The sequence below is a fragment of the Gracilinanus agilis genome, chromosome 2, assembly GCF_016433145.1.
Source record: "Gracilinanus agilis isolate LMUSP501 chromosome 2, AgileGrace, whole genome shotgun sequence".
NCBI lineage: Eukaryota > Metazoa > Chordata > Mammalia > Didelphimorphia > Didelphidae > Gracilinanus > Gracilinanus agilis.
The window spans coordinates 458,622,492-458,638,452 of record NC_058131.1 but is presented as its reverse complement, the minus strand read 5'-3'; the positions used below and the strand labels follow the sequence as shown (position 1 = coordinate 458,638,452).

General features: G+C 38.0%; 1 protein-coding gene across 8 annotated transcripts in view; it reads left to right on the top strand.

The window, feature by feature from the left end:
- Positions 1–15,961, top strand: part of GPHN (gephyrin) — a 787,688-nt gene that overhangs the window by 740,848 nt on the left and 30,879 nt on the right. For all 8 annotated transcript variants that reach the window (XM_044664832.1, XM_044664830.1, XM_044664831.1 and 5 more), the window contains one exon: positions 2,372–2,459. In XM_044664832.1, coding sequence (XP_044520767.1) covers positions 2,372–2,459 — 88 coding nt within the window. The remainder of the gene's footprint in view (positions 1–2,371; positions 2,460–15,961) is intronic.

The following is a 15,961-nucleotide window of genomic DNA, read 5'->3' as shown; positions in this document are numbered from 1 at the left end:
AAGGAAGGAAGGAAGGAAGGAAGGAAGGAAGGAAGGAAGGAAGGAAGGAAGGAAGGAAGGAAGGAAGGAAGGAAGGAAAAGTATGCTTCAGTCTGCACTCAGTTCATCATTCTCTCTCTGGAGGCAGATAGCATTTTTCATCATGAGTCCTTTGGAATTGTCCTGGATCATTGTTCAGTAAAATTTATTAAGTTTGCTTACTGTGTGATAAGCACTGAGGATACAAAGAGCCACAAAAAAAACAGCCCCTCCCCTCAAAGAACTCACAGTCTAATGGGAGAGACAACAAATGATTAGATGTGTGAGAAAAATGAAAAAATGAGGGTGAATGGAGCAATGAGTCTGAGTGACCAGAGTACAGGGGTTGGGTTGGGAGGAAATAAACAAGCATTTATTAAGCACCTACCATGTGCCTGATTTTGTGCTAAGCACTGAGGACTCAAATACAAAGACTAGAACTCCCTAATCCCAAAGATCTTACGTTCTGTTGTGGGGACAGAGGGAGGGAAAAAGGATATACAGAATTAAGAGAAAGAAAATAAGTGGAAATTAGTTACAAGGGAAAGAACATTATCAGTGGTGGTTCAAGAAGGGGTTCTGGGTTCAAATCTGGCCCCAGATACTTCCAAGCTGTGTGACCCTGGACAAGTCACTTAATCCCCACTGCCTAGCCTTTACTATTCTTCTGCCTTGGAACCAACACAGTACTGATTCTAAGAAGAAAGACAGGGAGTGATTCTGCATTCCAGGTATAGGAGACAGCCAGTAGGAATAGACAAGAGTCATAGTAGAGACAGGAAAAGAGTGCAGAGTGTGAGGACCCCTACGAAAACCAGCCTGGCTAGACTAGGGGACACAATGTGTACTGGGGACAAGGATAAAAAAGTCTACTGGGTCCAGGAAGGGAAGAGCTTTAAAGGCTAATAAACAGAAAAATCCATATTTGATCCTGATGACAAAAGGAAGTGATTATAGGATCTAAGGAAAATCATTTGAGGCACCATGTGCCTCAACTAAACTTTCCCAACTAAAGTAGGGAAGAGACTTGCGGTGGGGAGAAACAAGGAGCCTTTTGCAGTGATCCAAGTATAGAGTGAGAAGCGCCTGAACTGGGCTAGTTGGTTGTGTGAATTGAGAGAAAGACATATATGGGAGAGATGACCTCAAGCTAGAAATGTCATCACTTGACATGGCTATATGCTGTGAGAGTGTGAGGAGGCAAGGACCTGGGAGATCAGAAGAAAAGTGGTGCCTTTAACAAAAATAGGGGCATTTAGAAGAAGTGGTAAAATTTAATGAGTTCTGGCAGTTGGTGCTGGAGGACTGAAATTGAAAGGAAAAACTAAGGTCAGATCTATAGATTCTGCAGTCATTTGCTTAGGAATGATAATTAAACCCAGGAGAAAATGGATGATTATGAAGGAAATCTTCTGGAGGAGACAGAAGAGGATAGGAGATAGATAGAAGACATAATATATAGAGGGGTTGGCCTTGACAAGAAGAGCCACATATTCATTATCAGACTGTAAAGGAAAGAAGAAAATAGTCAGTAAAGATGTCACAGGGTTTTAAAATATGGAGAAGAGTAGAAGAAAGATGCTGAATAGTCTCCATTTTCTCAGTAAGGTCAGAGACAAGGTCCTCAGCTCAGAATTGGCACTGAGAGAGGGATGAAAGGCTTGAGAAGAGAAGATGGACTGGAGGAATAAAAAGAAAGATAATGAGTTTTGTTTTGGTCATGTTGTTTGAGATGCCTGTGGGATATACCAATCCAAATGTCCACCAAATAAAAATTGGTGATGCAGGACTGTATCCAGACTATGGCTCAATAAATAGATCTGGGAATGATCTTCATAGAGATGATAATTAAATCCTTGGGAGCTTAGGCGGTCACAGGCTGCAAACACTGCTGTCTTAATCATTACTCCAAGCTTTTATTCATGACAGTATACTACTACCAAGAATATAGTTGTCTCTCCTATGTCTAGCCTTCCCTTAAGCACACAGTTCAAGACCTCTCTCTTCCATAATGTCTTCCTTATTATCACTTATCATTTATATCTACATTCACTCATTCTGGAACTTAATTCTATAATGCCTGCACAAAACTATCATGGACACATCTTTTTTTCTTCATCCAGATTAAAAACTTGTGGAGGGTAGTCTTATGTATACTATGACATTCTTGTATATGTTATATGTATGTAGGTACATGCATGCACACACGCTTTTGTATATTCCCTTCAGTGTCTACCAATACTCTCTTTGGTGCTCAGTGCTTACTCAAAGAATTAAGTGGTTTGTTTATTTTAAGTTTGAACTACATCTGAATCTTTTATCTGTGTGTTGATTTCTTTTAATTTTCTTACAGCCCAGATGACTTACTCAATGCCTTGAATGAAGGTATCAGTCGTGCAGATGTCATCATCACATCAGGGGGTGTTTCCATGGGGGAAAAGGTATGAAAAAGGGGACTTGTGCCCTATTGTAATTCCTTGGCATATATATGGTCAGTCTGTTTTTTATTGCCTCAGCATCTGACAAGGCCCTCAAGTAGCCTTTGCCCGTTGCCCTAAAATCTGGGGCACCTTCAGTGCTACCAAAAGCTATTTAGAATACCATTTTAGGTGGGTAGGAGGACCCATTTTGCCCCAAATCCAAGTGTTAGTTCAATCCAAAACAGCTAGTTTGACAGTTCCCATCAGATTTTTGTTTGTTTGTTCTTAATTTCTACTTTATTACTACTATGCTTCTCTAAGACCATCCTCATGGATAATCTGTACTCCTAAGAAAAAAACGTCAAATTAATTTATGCAAAGTTCTATTACACTAGACCTAGATGAACCATCCTGCCCCGAGTAGCTACATATACTACAGTCCTAACTGAGCCAGAGCCTTAATAACTAAAGTTGTACTAAAAGCATTTAGCTCCCCAGGTCTGATTCATTGTACTCCAATCTATAGTTGAAGTACAAGAAGGTACTTTTGATCACTTCAGAAAATGGAAGCAATTTTTGGTTTAAAAGACTAAAAGCTCCTGATTATAAATGTAGTTCCTGGTTACAAATTACAGGTATTTTCTGTGTGCATGATATTATAGTGTATGCCAGATGGAAAAACTTAGAATTACCTGATCCACTGTCATACTGGAAACCTACTATTAACAAATAGCACTCTGTTGAATAGAAGGTCCTAGAAGCAGCATACTTGCAAATATTGTATCCACCCTTGCATTTCAGGGCTTTAAAAATATTCTTACTTTTTCCAGATGTGTCAGATTTCTACAAGCCCATTCCATGCTTAGTTCTAATTTCATTGTGTAACAGAAGCCTAAAGAAATGATAGGATACCCTTAGAGCTAGAAGAGACCTTAAAGATCATTTAATCCAACCCACTACCCTTATTTTACAAATGAGGAAACTGTGGCCAAACAAGATTATTAAGTCGTGCCCAAAGTCATAGAAGTAAATGTCATAGTTGGCATTTGAACCCCAGTCTTTGGGGGTTCAAAATCAAGCCTCATTCCTTTCACTTTGCCATGCTGTTGCTCAAGTATTTGTTTTTGCTATAGCAATATCTTATTTTCCGAGAGCATGATTTATCTTAGCTAGAATTGATTTCTTTCAAGCCCTTTGCTATGGGCCTATTCTAATCAATATAATAACTCTTGGTCCCATTATCCCTATTAGGGAAACAGGCTCAGAATCCCAAGCCTTTTCCATCAGAGAGTAACCTTCGAAGTGTTTGAGAATAGTGTCCCATCTGCCAAAGAACCACAAAGGGAAGGATTTCTCTGCCTAAATTCACCATCTTGAATAGTATACAAAAGTGAAGATGATAAATACAAGTGAGGTGTGCACCACAAACACAACTCAGCAGATAGATTGCTAGGCTGCTTTTCATTCAAAACAGAGAATAGTCTTTAGCCCCAGATAGAGCAAACTTCAGTAGTCCTCCCCAGAGATCCCAAAGGCTAGAGGTTCTACTTTGCAACTGTCTGTTTTAATTATTTGTAGTATTTAAAGAAAACACTTGATGTGTTGCAAATGTTTAATTTACTATTTCCAGGAAGCATTTCATGTAGGTAGGTCCTAGTAAAGTCAAAGATAGGATGATGATAACTGATTGCTACGCCCAAAATTTCCAAGTGACAAGTTTATAACACACATTCTCTTGTCTATGATACCTTATGTGAATGAAAAAGGCCCATTCACCATTTGTTGGGGTTGTGCAAGAAGGAAAGGAGTCCTTGTAAAGAATATTGGCTTAATTTTTTTTTTTACTATATATGTGCTACCCCAAAGTCATATAGCTGAAAGGTAAAGAATATTGAAGATTTCACTGAATTTATTATTGTTTGTAATGATAATGGGGTGTTTTTTTTTTGTCATGAACCTGTGATGTCATTGACTTGAGGACTAACTCCAGTGAGAAACTCTACCCAGGCAGAGCAAAGGAGAACAGGTGTTCCACAACTCACACACTACAAGAATTGTCTGAGACAAGTGAAATGTTAAGTGACTTCCTCAGAATCACTCAGTCAGTATGTGTCAGGGGCATGATTTCCTGGTTCTCTTTTCTTTACTAAATCTTTTTTTTTTAAGGGAAAATAATAATTTGAATTTCTAGTGTGCTTTAAGATTTATGAAGCTCTGAGGGCTCAATGGATTGAGAACCAGGCCTAGAGATGGGAGATCCTGAGTTCAGATTTGGTCTCAGACACTTCCTAGCTGTGTGACTCTGGGCAAGTCACTCAACAATTATTAACTAGCCCTTACTGCTCTGCTGCTTTGGAACCAATACACAGTATTGGTTCTAAGAAGGTAAAAGTTTAAAAAAAATTAGAAAGCTCATTTCTTGTAAAACTGTGAGGTATCATGATCCTCATTTTATACCTAAAAAAACTACATAATTAATTGATTTAGATAATGTTACAAAGAATATATCAGAGCCAAGTTTCAAACCCAGCTCCAACTCCAAATAATGTGCTTTTCCCACTATACCATGATACTTTTATGGATTTCAGAATGTATTTGACTAGGGAATACAAAAAGAAACTTTAAGGGCCCTTCTCAAACAAGAGTCTCCCACACATATATTAAAATCATACAAGATTCTATGACAGATGTGGCCACAAAGATAACTTTCTTTAACCATTCAATGACTGTCAACTTCAGACTGATTAAAGTCTATTCACGAGGTAGCTCTTCCTACCTCAAGTGGATGGTCTCCTTTGGTTCTGCTTTATATATTTTTCTTATAAAAGATTTTTAATTATCAAGAATCTTTTTCTTCCTTCTTCCTCTCTCCACCCATCAGATTAATGATAATTATAATAGTTAACATTTATATAATGATAGCTAACATGTATATAGTTTTAAGAACTTTATAATTATTATCTCATTTGATCCTCACAAAACCTCCCTGGGAGGTAGGTGCTATTATTATTATCCCCATTTTACAGATAAGAACTGAGACAAATAAGAGTTTCGGTGACTTGCTCACAATCACACAGCTTATAAGTGTCTGAGGTTGAATTTGAACTCAAGTCTTCTCAACTCCAGACCCAGCTCACTATTCACTGCACCATTTAGAAATACAGAACTCTTTTATCATATAAACGTAGTCAGGAAAAAAAAATCCCACAAAAACCATGGCCAAAAATGCGTTTGCATTCTTCATATGAGTCCATCATCTGTCTTTTATGAGGTGAACCTCATTCTGCAACATGTGTCCTATAGAATTATGGTTGATCATTGTATTCATCAGAGTTAAAGTCTTTAGAAATGTTCAGCTTTACAACATATAGTGTTATTGTATAAATTGTTCTGCTTCTGCTCACTTAAGTCTGCATCAAATCAAATAAGTCTTCCCAGGTTTCTCTGAAACCTTCTTCATTTCTTAAAACACAACAACATTCCATCACATTCATTTAGGATCCCACAGAGTTTCCAGTTATTTGGTTCTACAAAAAGAGCTGCCATAAATAATTTTTTTTTTTAGTATACAACCTTTTCTTCTTTCCCTGATGGCTAATACTAGTACTGATTCAAAGGTCAAAGAGCATAATGGCCTATAATTCAACATTTATTTTCCAGAATAGCTATACCATTTCAGTGTTTCTATTCTACCACAACTCCTGCAACATTTGTCATTACTCTGTTTTATCAACTTTGCCAAAGTGATAGGTTTGAACCTGATATGTAGAACCTCAGCATCACTTTAATTGGCATTTCTCTAGTTATTAGTGATTTGGAGCACTTTTTCATTTAGCTTTAGATACCTTGGATCACTTCCCCTGAGAATTGCCTGTTCATATCCACTGACCATTTATCTCTTGGGGAATGACAGTTATTCTTATAAATTTGAATAAATTCCTTACATATTTTAGAAATGTGGCCTTTATCAGAGTAACTTGCTGCCAAGATTTTTCCTAGTTAACTCTTTCCTTTTTAATCTAAGCAACATTGTCTCCAGTTCTGTGGTACCTCACCATGGTCTTTCCAAGATGGCTGACAGTTGCTTATCAATGATACATTCCATTTCTTTCCATGTCCTAAGATGTAGCTCATCAGGTTACAGTGACTTGAACTCATCAAGGACAGTTAAATTCTCTCTCTCTTATATTCCTCTGTATATTTTCAATAGCAACTCCTTGTTACTAATTTTTATATTGTCCTTAACACTCTGAAGACCAATCTTCTATGTAGATAACATCAGAAAACATCAGAAAAATGAGGATTGAACAGCTCTCCTTTCTCTCCAGTTTTTGTCACTTTCCCATCTACCAGAAGCGAGTCTTAATACTTTTTGTTTCTCCTCTTTTCCTCCAAATATTTGAATCCCTAACCCCATTTTTTGTCTTTGACTTTCCTTTTCAGACTCAGCTTACTCTGACTTTTAGTGCCTTGACCTTGACAATATTCTTGCAGAATAATACCATGCTTTTGTATTCATTCTCTACCTTCTTCCATTCTTCTTTATAAAAGTGTTTAAATTCTAAGTTTTAGATAAGGCCTTATATTCTGCCTAGATCATTTTAATAATCATGCTAACTGATCTCTCTGCCTCCATTCTCTCAGTCCTCATATTGTTTTGAGTCTCCCTAATTTTCTTGTCACATACCACTGTGTATTATGCTTATCTGAATTTGTTCTTATCTCTCATACTAAATATGTACTCTGGGAAATTTCTGTTTTTATTTTAATGCAACTTTACTTTTATTTTACCTTTTTATCAATTAATAAACATTAATTATATCTTCCTCTCATTTTCCTCCCCTCCAGCAGACAGGCTGGGGTGGTGGGGAACCTCTTATAACAAATATGCCTAGACAAGCAAAAAATTCTCATAATGTGTCCAAAAATGTACATCTCATTCTATACCCTAACTCCATCACTTCTCTGTCAGGAGAGAGGTAGCTTTCTTTATCATCAGACTTTTGGAATCATGGATGGTCACTGGATTGATAAGAGTTCCTTCTTAGGTTTTGTTCCTGCCTCTTATTTTAACTGTATGAATCTTTCTGTTTAAAATGTGTCTCCTATAAACAATATATTGTTGGATTCTGCTTTCTGACCCATTCTGCCATGCTCCTCTGTATTAGAAGAGCATCCTCACCATTCAGATCCATAGTTATGATCATTAATTGGGTATATCTCTCCATCTACTCTCTTTATTCTTTTCCTTCTCTGTTTCCCACCCCCTCTTTATAAAGAAGGGGTTGGTAAGAGAGAAGGCATGTGCTCACAAACTTGTCTGCTTGTGTTTCTCTGCCCCTCATCCAGAGCCTAATCACAGATTATTTTCCTTTATTCCTTTTCTTTTAAACCCCTCTTCAAGATCCACCCTCTGTAGTTAGAGTTTATTTTGCTTAGGATTCATCTCTCCTTTAATCTGTGGTACTTCTCACCTTCTCACACTCACATTAATGGAAATATATTTCTGTGCCCAACTGTGTGCATGTGGGTGTCATCTTCCCTGCTTTGACCAGTTCAGATGAGAATAAAGTTCAAGGGTTATCTGCTCCCTTGCCTTTTCTTCCTTGTTTCTGTGGTCTTCTACCTACATACATTGATTATGTTTAATAATTTTCTGTACCCTTCCTTTCCCTTTTCCCCTTCATGTGCTCCTTTCCCTCTCCATAATTCTTTCAACTTCATCAGAACAGAACATAAGAGAACCACTTCCAGGTACTTGGCCTTTTTAGGTTTTATGATCCCTAATAATGATAGGATTCTGAGGGGATACCTATCCTCTCCCCATATTATAATGTAAGCAGTTTATCTTTGTTTATAGTCTCTCATGATTGCCTGCTTATGCTTACTTTTTTATGTTTCTCTTGTTTCCTTCTGTTTTGTTTTGTTTTTTAAAATAAAAGAGAGATTTATTAAATTTAATGCAAGTTGAATTAAGTTAAATGGCCAGGCAGGCAGGAGTAGGTATATCTCCCTGTGTTTTTATTTTAAAGTTTCAACCAGGATCTGGGCTTTGTTTCCTGGGTGCTATTTGTTTCTGAATTTATTCCTTAATGAGCACCCAATCCTAGTGCCCTTGACCACCCATTACCCTGAAGTACAATCCCTAAGTTTGGGTCCCCTTCTTAATCTGCCCTGGATCTGTGACCTGGACCTGAGTAGTGAGAGACAGAGCTGCTGACAGTAGCTGTACTGGCACCCTTCCCAAGGACGGGCCCCTTTGTATGTGTCTGAGACCCTCCTTGTCCTATTGTACAACCTCACCCTCCTTCAGTTCTTACACAGTAATGCTCTGCTCAGCCCTTTCTGACTAGGCCCTGTCCCTGTGGTCCTTGCACTTCTCTGTCTGTCTCCCTATGCTGACTTAAACTGAGAATATTAGTGTGACTTTTTCTTGGATTTCCCAGTCAAGACTGTAATGTAGAAGATGGCAGGATGGAATTCCTGCAAAATGCAGGGATTTGTTCCTGATGTATCTTTGTGGAGGAAGACTCTGCTACACTACCGTCTTGGTTCCTCCTCTCTGATGCCACTTTGCCATAGTCCTTCCACCTACTTTCCCCAACTCTAAACTTCAGAGAAAAAGAGGAAAACCAAGGAATTCTCAGGGTTTGATGAGTCATCCCTTAACACCAGACCCTTCAGCTTATAGCCACACACACATAAAGTTCCCAGGGGAGCTCAATGAAAATTTTGTTTCTAGTCATTTTAGCCTAGAAATCCAAGGCATACCCACTCTACCTAAGGAATAAGTAAGAGAGCTAGGATTCAATCCATTCATCTTTCTCATATGCCACACTGCCTCAAAAATGGTATACTTTGATAGAGTATTTATGAATAGCAAAATTATATCTAGCTACCTATAAGAATTGATTGCTTTGGGATTTTGTTTTGGGGAGAATGTTTGTTTTGGTAAAGGAAAGGCTATTTTCTTGGCAACTGGTACTTCGACTTGTGGGAAATGTAAAATATTAGGCCTCTGATCAACTCAGAGTAGAAGCAAAATTACTGCTCTGGCTTATTATGGGCAGATCTTAGACCTTATAAGAAGCAAAGTGCTGTAAATTGCTTTTTCTGAACTACAAAATCACCACCTTAACTAAGAACTGATAATTCACAAAGCAGCATGAGCACTCCATTTTGTCTCTAACCAATATTTAATACAAGTGGCCTGTCTTTATAATGTTCACTCCAGCACCAACAATCTACATTCAATTCAACTCAGCTGAATTCTAGTATGTGCAAGGCACAAGGAACACACACACACACACACACACACACACACACACACACACACACACACACACACACTCCTTTCCATCAGAAAGATTGGGGTGCAGGCAGCTGGGTAACTCAATGAATTGAGAACCAGCCCTAGAGACAGGAGGTCCTAGGTTCAAATCTGGCCTCAGATACTTCCTAGCCATGTGACCCTGGAAAAGTCACTTAACCCCCATTGCCTAACTTTTACCACTATTCTGCCTTGGAATCAATGCATAGTATTGATTCTAAGGTAGAAGGTAAGTATTTAAGAAAAAAAAAGAAGAAGATTGGGATTTAAGGGACAAGAACTCAAGTATAATACAAGCTAGGGAGTGATCAGGAGCAAAGAAGAGATCAAAGAGCTGTTAGAATATTTGATGAAGAAGAGAGAACCAGTAGTTGGTGGAATCAGGGAAACCTCCACCAAGAAGGCAGTATCTGAGACAAGCTTTGGAGGAAGATAAAGATGATGAAAGTCAAGTGTGAAGAGAAAGTCATGGAAGACTGAATAACCCCTTGAGGCAAGAATTGGAAGTCTGTTTTGGCTGGAATCAATAAATGGAGGAATGTGAAATAAATAGAAATATAGAAAACAAATTGTGAAGGACCTTAAATGATAAGCTAAGTAATTTTTTTTTCCCCACAAAGCTGGAAGGAAATAAGCATTTCTTAAATGCCTACTATGGGGCATGAATTGTGCTAATTGTGCTAAGTATTTAATGAATATTATCTCATTTTCATCCTCACAGCAACTCTGATTAATAGGTAGGTGCTATGAAGGTTCTCGTTTTACAGTTGAGCTCACTGAAGCAAAGAAAGATTAAGTGACTTGCCCAGGATCACATAGCTAATAAGTGTCAGAATCTAGATTTGAACCCAAGTCTCTTTCAGAATTCCAGGTCCAACATTCTATCCTCTGTAGCACCTGGCTGCCTCTAAAATGGAGATACTAAAGGTTTTGAGCTGAGGAGTGGCCTTTTTCTTCCTGGACCTTTGATTTAGAAAATTATTTTGGCAGCTCTGTAAAATATAGGGAGAGATTGGTGGCCTAAAAGCTAATTAGAATATTTTGGTAGTACAGTTGCGATAGATCTGAACTAGACTGGTGGCAATGGGAAGAGGGATAAAGTTCCAGATACAAAAGATGTTATAGAAGCAAAAACAACAAAACTTAGGAACCCATTGATTACAGGTGGTAAAAGTGAGGAGAGTCAAAGAAGAATTGGAGATTATAAATTCTTGTGACATAGGTAGATGATATCCACAAAAACAGAAGAGAAAATTATTATCTTTCCCAGCAGAATGTATGGTCTCTAAGGGCAGGGATTGTTTCATTTTTGCCTTGGTATCTCCAATCCCTAGCAAAGTGCCTAGCCTATAGTATAGTTTCATTGAAAAAGCAATGGGTTTAGAGTGGGAGGTTAGAGTAATTCATTTTGAAACGTGAAGGTCTGAGCTGCTTTAACATAATAAAATAACATCTTGTTATTTCTAGTAAAAATTTATGACAATTGCAAATATACCAAAGCTATATACTTGATCTGAAAAGTTTGCCTTGCCATACCAAAGTAATCCTATAGAAAAGGCAACATTAAAAATAGATACAAACTGGGGGCAGCTGGATGGCTCAGTGGATTGAGAGCCAGGCCTGGAGGCTGGAGGTCCTAGGTTCAAATCTGACCTAAGATACTTCCTAGCTGTGTGACCCTGGGCAAGTCACTTGACCCCCATTGCCTAGCCCTATAACAAATAAAATGAATATAGAAGGATATATATAAAGATATTAGGGTTTTAAAAAAAAAGAAAAAAGAAAAAAATAGATACAAACTAAAATAAAGATACAAACTAAACTATAAAAACATAAAAGCAAAACCAAAATCCACATCACAGGTTTATCAAGGCTTGTAAATCTGAAAATGGCCCTCCTCACTGTGTGTGGAAAAAATAAAAAAATATAAACTAATACTGAATAAAATTCTAATTTAGTATCCTATTATGAAACCCAAAACCATATTAAGAATGTTTGCATGACGATTTCAGTTTCAAAGCAAATTTTAAAAATTAAATTCAAAAAGTCTCAAAAATAAAAATTAAGGGGCAGCTGGGTAGCTCAGTGGATTGAGAGCCAGGCCTACAGACAGGAGGTCCTAGGTTCCTAGGAGCCAATATACAGTATTGACACCAAGATGGAAGGTAAGGGTGTTTTTTTTTTTAATTAAATTTTAAAAAATTAAATTAAAAAATTAAAATACTTCTAATTTCTCATAAATTCAACATTCTCACATCCCCCTTTTTGAGATTGAGATGCTAAGGATCTAAAAAACATTTTAATTCACTTTTAACAGCTTATATTTAATAATCATAACCATGCTTAAATGGGTTAGACATTTTACTCATATTAACTATTTATTTTAATTCTTTTAGCTCTTGTATACTTCCCAGAAATGTTAGGAATGAAGTACCATGAAAGAAATAATGCTGAAAGTGAATCACAGGGGGCAGCTGGGTGGCTCAGTGGATTGAGAATTAGGCCTAGAGATGGGAGGTACTAGGTTCAAATCCGGCCTCAGACACTTCCCAGCTATGTGACCCTGGGCAAGTCACTTGACCCCCATTGCCTACCCTTACCACTCTTCTGCCTTGAAACCAATACACAGTATTGACTCCAAGACAGAAGGTAAGGGTTTTAAAAAAAAAAGAATCAAGAAAGAAAGTAAATCACAGCCTAAACAAAAAGACTGTAGATAAAAATTATTGCAGAAGTAATTCTCTTGTTGTGGCAGAATTATGGGATATCCTGAGTTAACCGAGTCCTAGTTTTACTAAATTATTTTTTGGGACACAATTTTCAATTTCCTGAGTTGGCAAGAAGGGTTAAATTTACCTTTTAAGTTAGGCCTAGTGTGTAATTAGAATCTGTTACCCTAAAAACTACAATTTCCAGCACCCCACTCTCCTCACCTTATGTGCTGAAGTAGGGAGGATCTAAATTTGGAGTAGCCCCACCTCTCAATCTCTTCTCCTGGATTGCAAGCTGCTGAAGCAGGGCTTTTTTTTTTTTTTTTTAAACTCTTACCTTCAGTCTTGGAGTCAATACTGTGTGTATTGGCTCCAAGGCAGAAGAGTGGTAAGAGTTAGGCAATGGGGGTTAAGTGACTTGCCCAGGGTCACACAGCTGGGAAGTATCTGAGGCCGGCTTTGAACCTAGGACCTCCCATCTCTAGGCCTGACTCTCAATTAACTGAGCTACCCAGCTGCCCCCATGAAGTGGGGCTTTTAAACAGGCAAAGAGAGCTTGTTCACGTGGTCTTATTTTGTTAGGTAATTACCTTTTTATTCCTTTACTTCAAGTTATTATTAATAAACTTTGTGAAATATAACACTTGGAGTATTGGACATTAATTCAAATCCTACACTCATCAGGTGTTTTCATTCAATTTCAAGGCACAAAAGGCTTATCTAATTGTTTCCTTCCTTGTAGCCCCAAAATGTATGAGCTTTACTGGTAATGAAAAGCAATTTGGTGTTTTATCTGAGCCTTATTTATCAAAGATGTTGCTTAGAATTTACTATCTGTATAGGTTCCCCCTTTTTGACACTGACTTCTGCTAGGTATTTCCTATTTACAATTTTTCCTAATAATACTTCCACCTAAAGCATCAGGAAAAAGGAACCTCTTTATCTGCTTAATTATTTGAAGTGGCTAAAATTTCTATGTCTGCCTCTTTATTCCTGTATATTTTCAGGATTTGCCTATCTATGACTTTCTGCCTTTCATGATTACAGAAAACTTGCCATAACCAGAGAAAAGAGGGGAAATAACTGAAATAAGGGAGAAATGCTCCCCTAATTTGGAGTATTGATGCCATGTGTAAATTGGCCATGATGCCCAGGCACGTGGGTAGAGACAGTCATATCCTTTATTTCGCCATCACCCACATATGTACTACCTCCATACTCAAGAATTCTAAAATCCCATTAAGGAACTATAATATTTTGACTTTCCACTTCTCCTTCTGCCTTCCTTTACCTAACCCTACTCTTTTTCTACACTGTGGCCTCCAGTTCCTTGACCCCTCAGTTCTCTCTCAGGCCATCTCCCTTGCATTAGCCAATCTCTACTCTTTTTCCCATCTTGACCTCATGGTCAAGTCACTCATTCCCTAATTTTGCCCTACCTACACTCAGCCTTGGATCACTCTTCCATAGTGGCCTTTTATCTCATGATCCCACTCTCCATAGTGGCCTTTTATCTCCCTTCAAACCTCGCATGGCTCCCCTTTCTTTGAGCTGAAATCCTTGTCTCATATTTTAAGGAAAAAATTGAAGTTGTTCACCTCCAGCTTACTCTTTTCCCTTTCTCATCTCATATCATTCATATACGTTCTATTCTTTCTCCCCTCTCAGTCTCTTAACTCCTTACAATTTGGCTTCTAAACTCATCATTCCACCAAAACTGGTCTCTCCAAAATTACGAATGATCTCTTACTTGCTATATCCATTGGCTTTTTCTCAGTCCCTGGTTTCCTCAATCTCTCTGCAGCCTTTGACACTACTGATCACCCTCCTCCTCCTAAATATTCTCTTCTGTCTAGGCTTTTGGAACACCACTCTCTCCTGGTTCTCTTCCCACCTCCCTGATTACTCCATTGTCTCCTTTGCTGGATTCTCATCCAGTTCATACCCTCCAAAACCATAGGGTTCTATCCTAGGTCCTCTTCGATTCTCCCTCACTTGGTGATCTCATCAGCTCCCATGGATTTAATTTCCATCTCTTTCTTGTTGATTCCCACATCTACCAATCCTATCCCAAACTCTCCAGTGACCTTCAATCTTACATCTCAAAATTCCTCTATGACATCTCAAATTGTAGGCCAAGTAGACATCTTTAACTCAGTGTGTCCAAAAAACTTATTAATTCCTCCCCAAAGCCTTCCCTACCCCCTACCTTTTCTAACACTATAAAGGGCAATACCATCTTCCAGTCCCCAGGTCACAACCAAGATGTTATATTCAATCCCACTCACTCTCTCACCCTTCCTATCCAATTTGTTGTTGAGGTCTATGGATTTCACTTTTGCAGTATCTCTCAAATATACCCCCTTCTCTGCTAAATTGCTACCACTCTGGTACAGGCCCTCATTGCCTCAAGCTTCAACTCTCCTAATGCCATGCTGATTGGTCTGCCTATCTCAGGTCTCTCCCCACTCCAATCCATCTTCTATTCTGCCACAAAAAGGATTTTCTGAAAACACAAGCCCACAATGCCACCCCTACACTCAATAAATTCCAGTCATTCCATCAGCGAATCTATGTTTTCATTCATGTGAGCAATACACTTTCTCAGCCCCTGTGCCTATAGTCCATATCCTCCCATAAACTTTCATAGTGGGGCCACACAGTGCCCTTTTTCTCTTAAATCCTTGGCAAGAGAGTAGATGTCATTGTTTCATTCAAACTGTCCAAAGGGGCTTGAGTTGTTAGAATGGATTAGGTTGAATTGGAATTTAATTGAATCCAATGTCCAGAAGACAGGCATGAAAGACAAAGTCAAAAGCTTCAGGAATAAGGAGAGAATAAGGATTTATATAGCACACGTCTTCTATGTGCTTGTAAAGCACTTTGCTAAGTGCTTTACAAATATTATTTGAAGAGCAAACAACATAGTAACTGAAAAGTAGCTATTGAATTTAGCAATTAAGAGGAGACACTTCCTTCCACAAAATAAAATAAAATAAAATTATTAAAACCTCTCACTAGCTTGACCATTATTTATTTTTAAACCCTTACCTTCCACCTTAGAATCAATACTGTGTATTGGTTCCAAGGCAGAAGAGTGGTAAGGGCTGGGCAGTGAGGGTAAAGTGACTTGCTCAAGAGACCCTTTAAAAATAGGTGACTTTTATTAACCTCTCAGATACCACCACTTTGACAGTAGCAAAACATTCCCTGTTGAAATAAACATCTATGAATGTATTATTTACAAATATGTGGTACACTAAATGTTAAAAATTTATGTTAAAAAATAAAAAGTATGGTGTGCAGTTTTTAAACAAAGACTGTAATTAAAATTTTCTGTTGTAAAGAATATGATCTCACCTGGGCTCTCACTGTGCTGAACTTAGAATAAAGAAGACTTGAGTTTGAATCCTGCTTAGACACAGTACCTGTGTTACCTGCGTGGCCCTGGCTTAGTCATTCTCAGAGTGAGCTTCACTTTC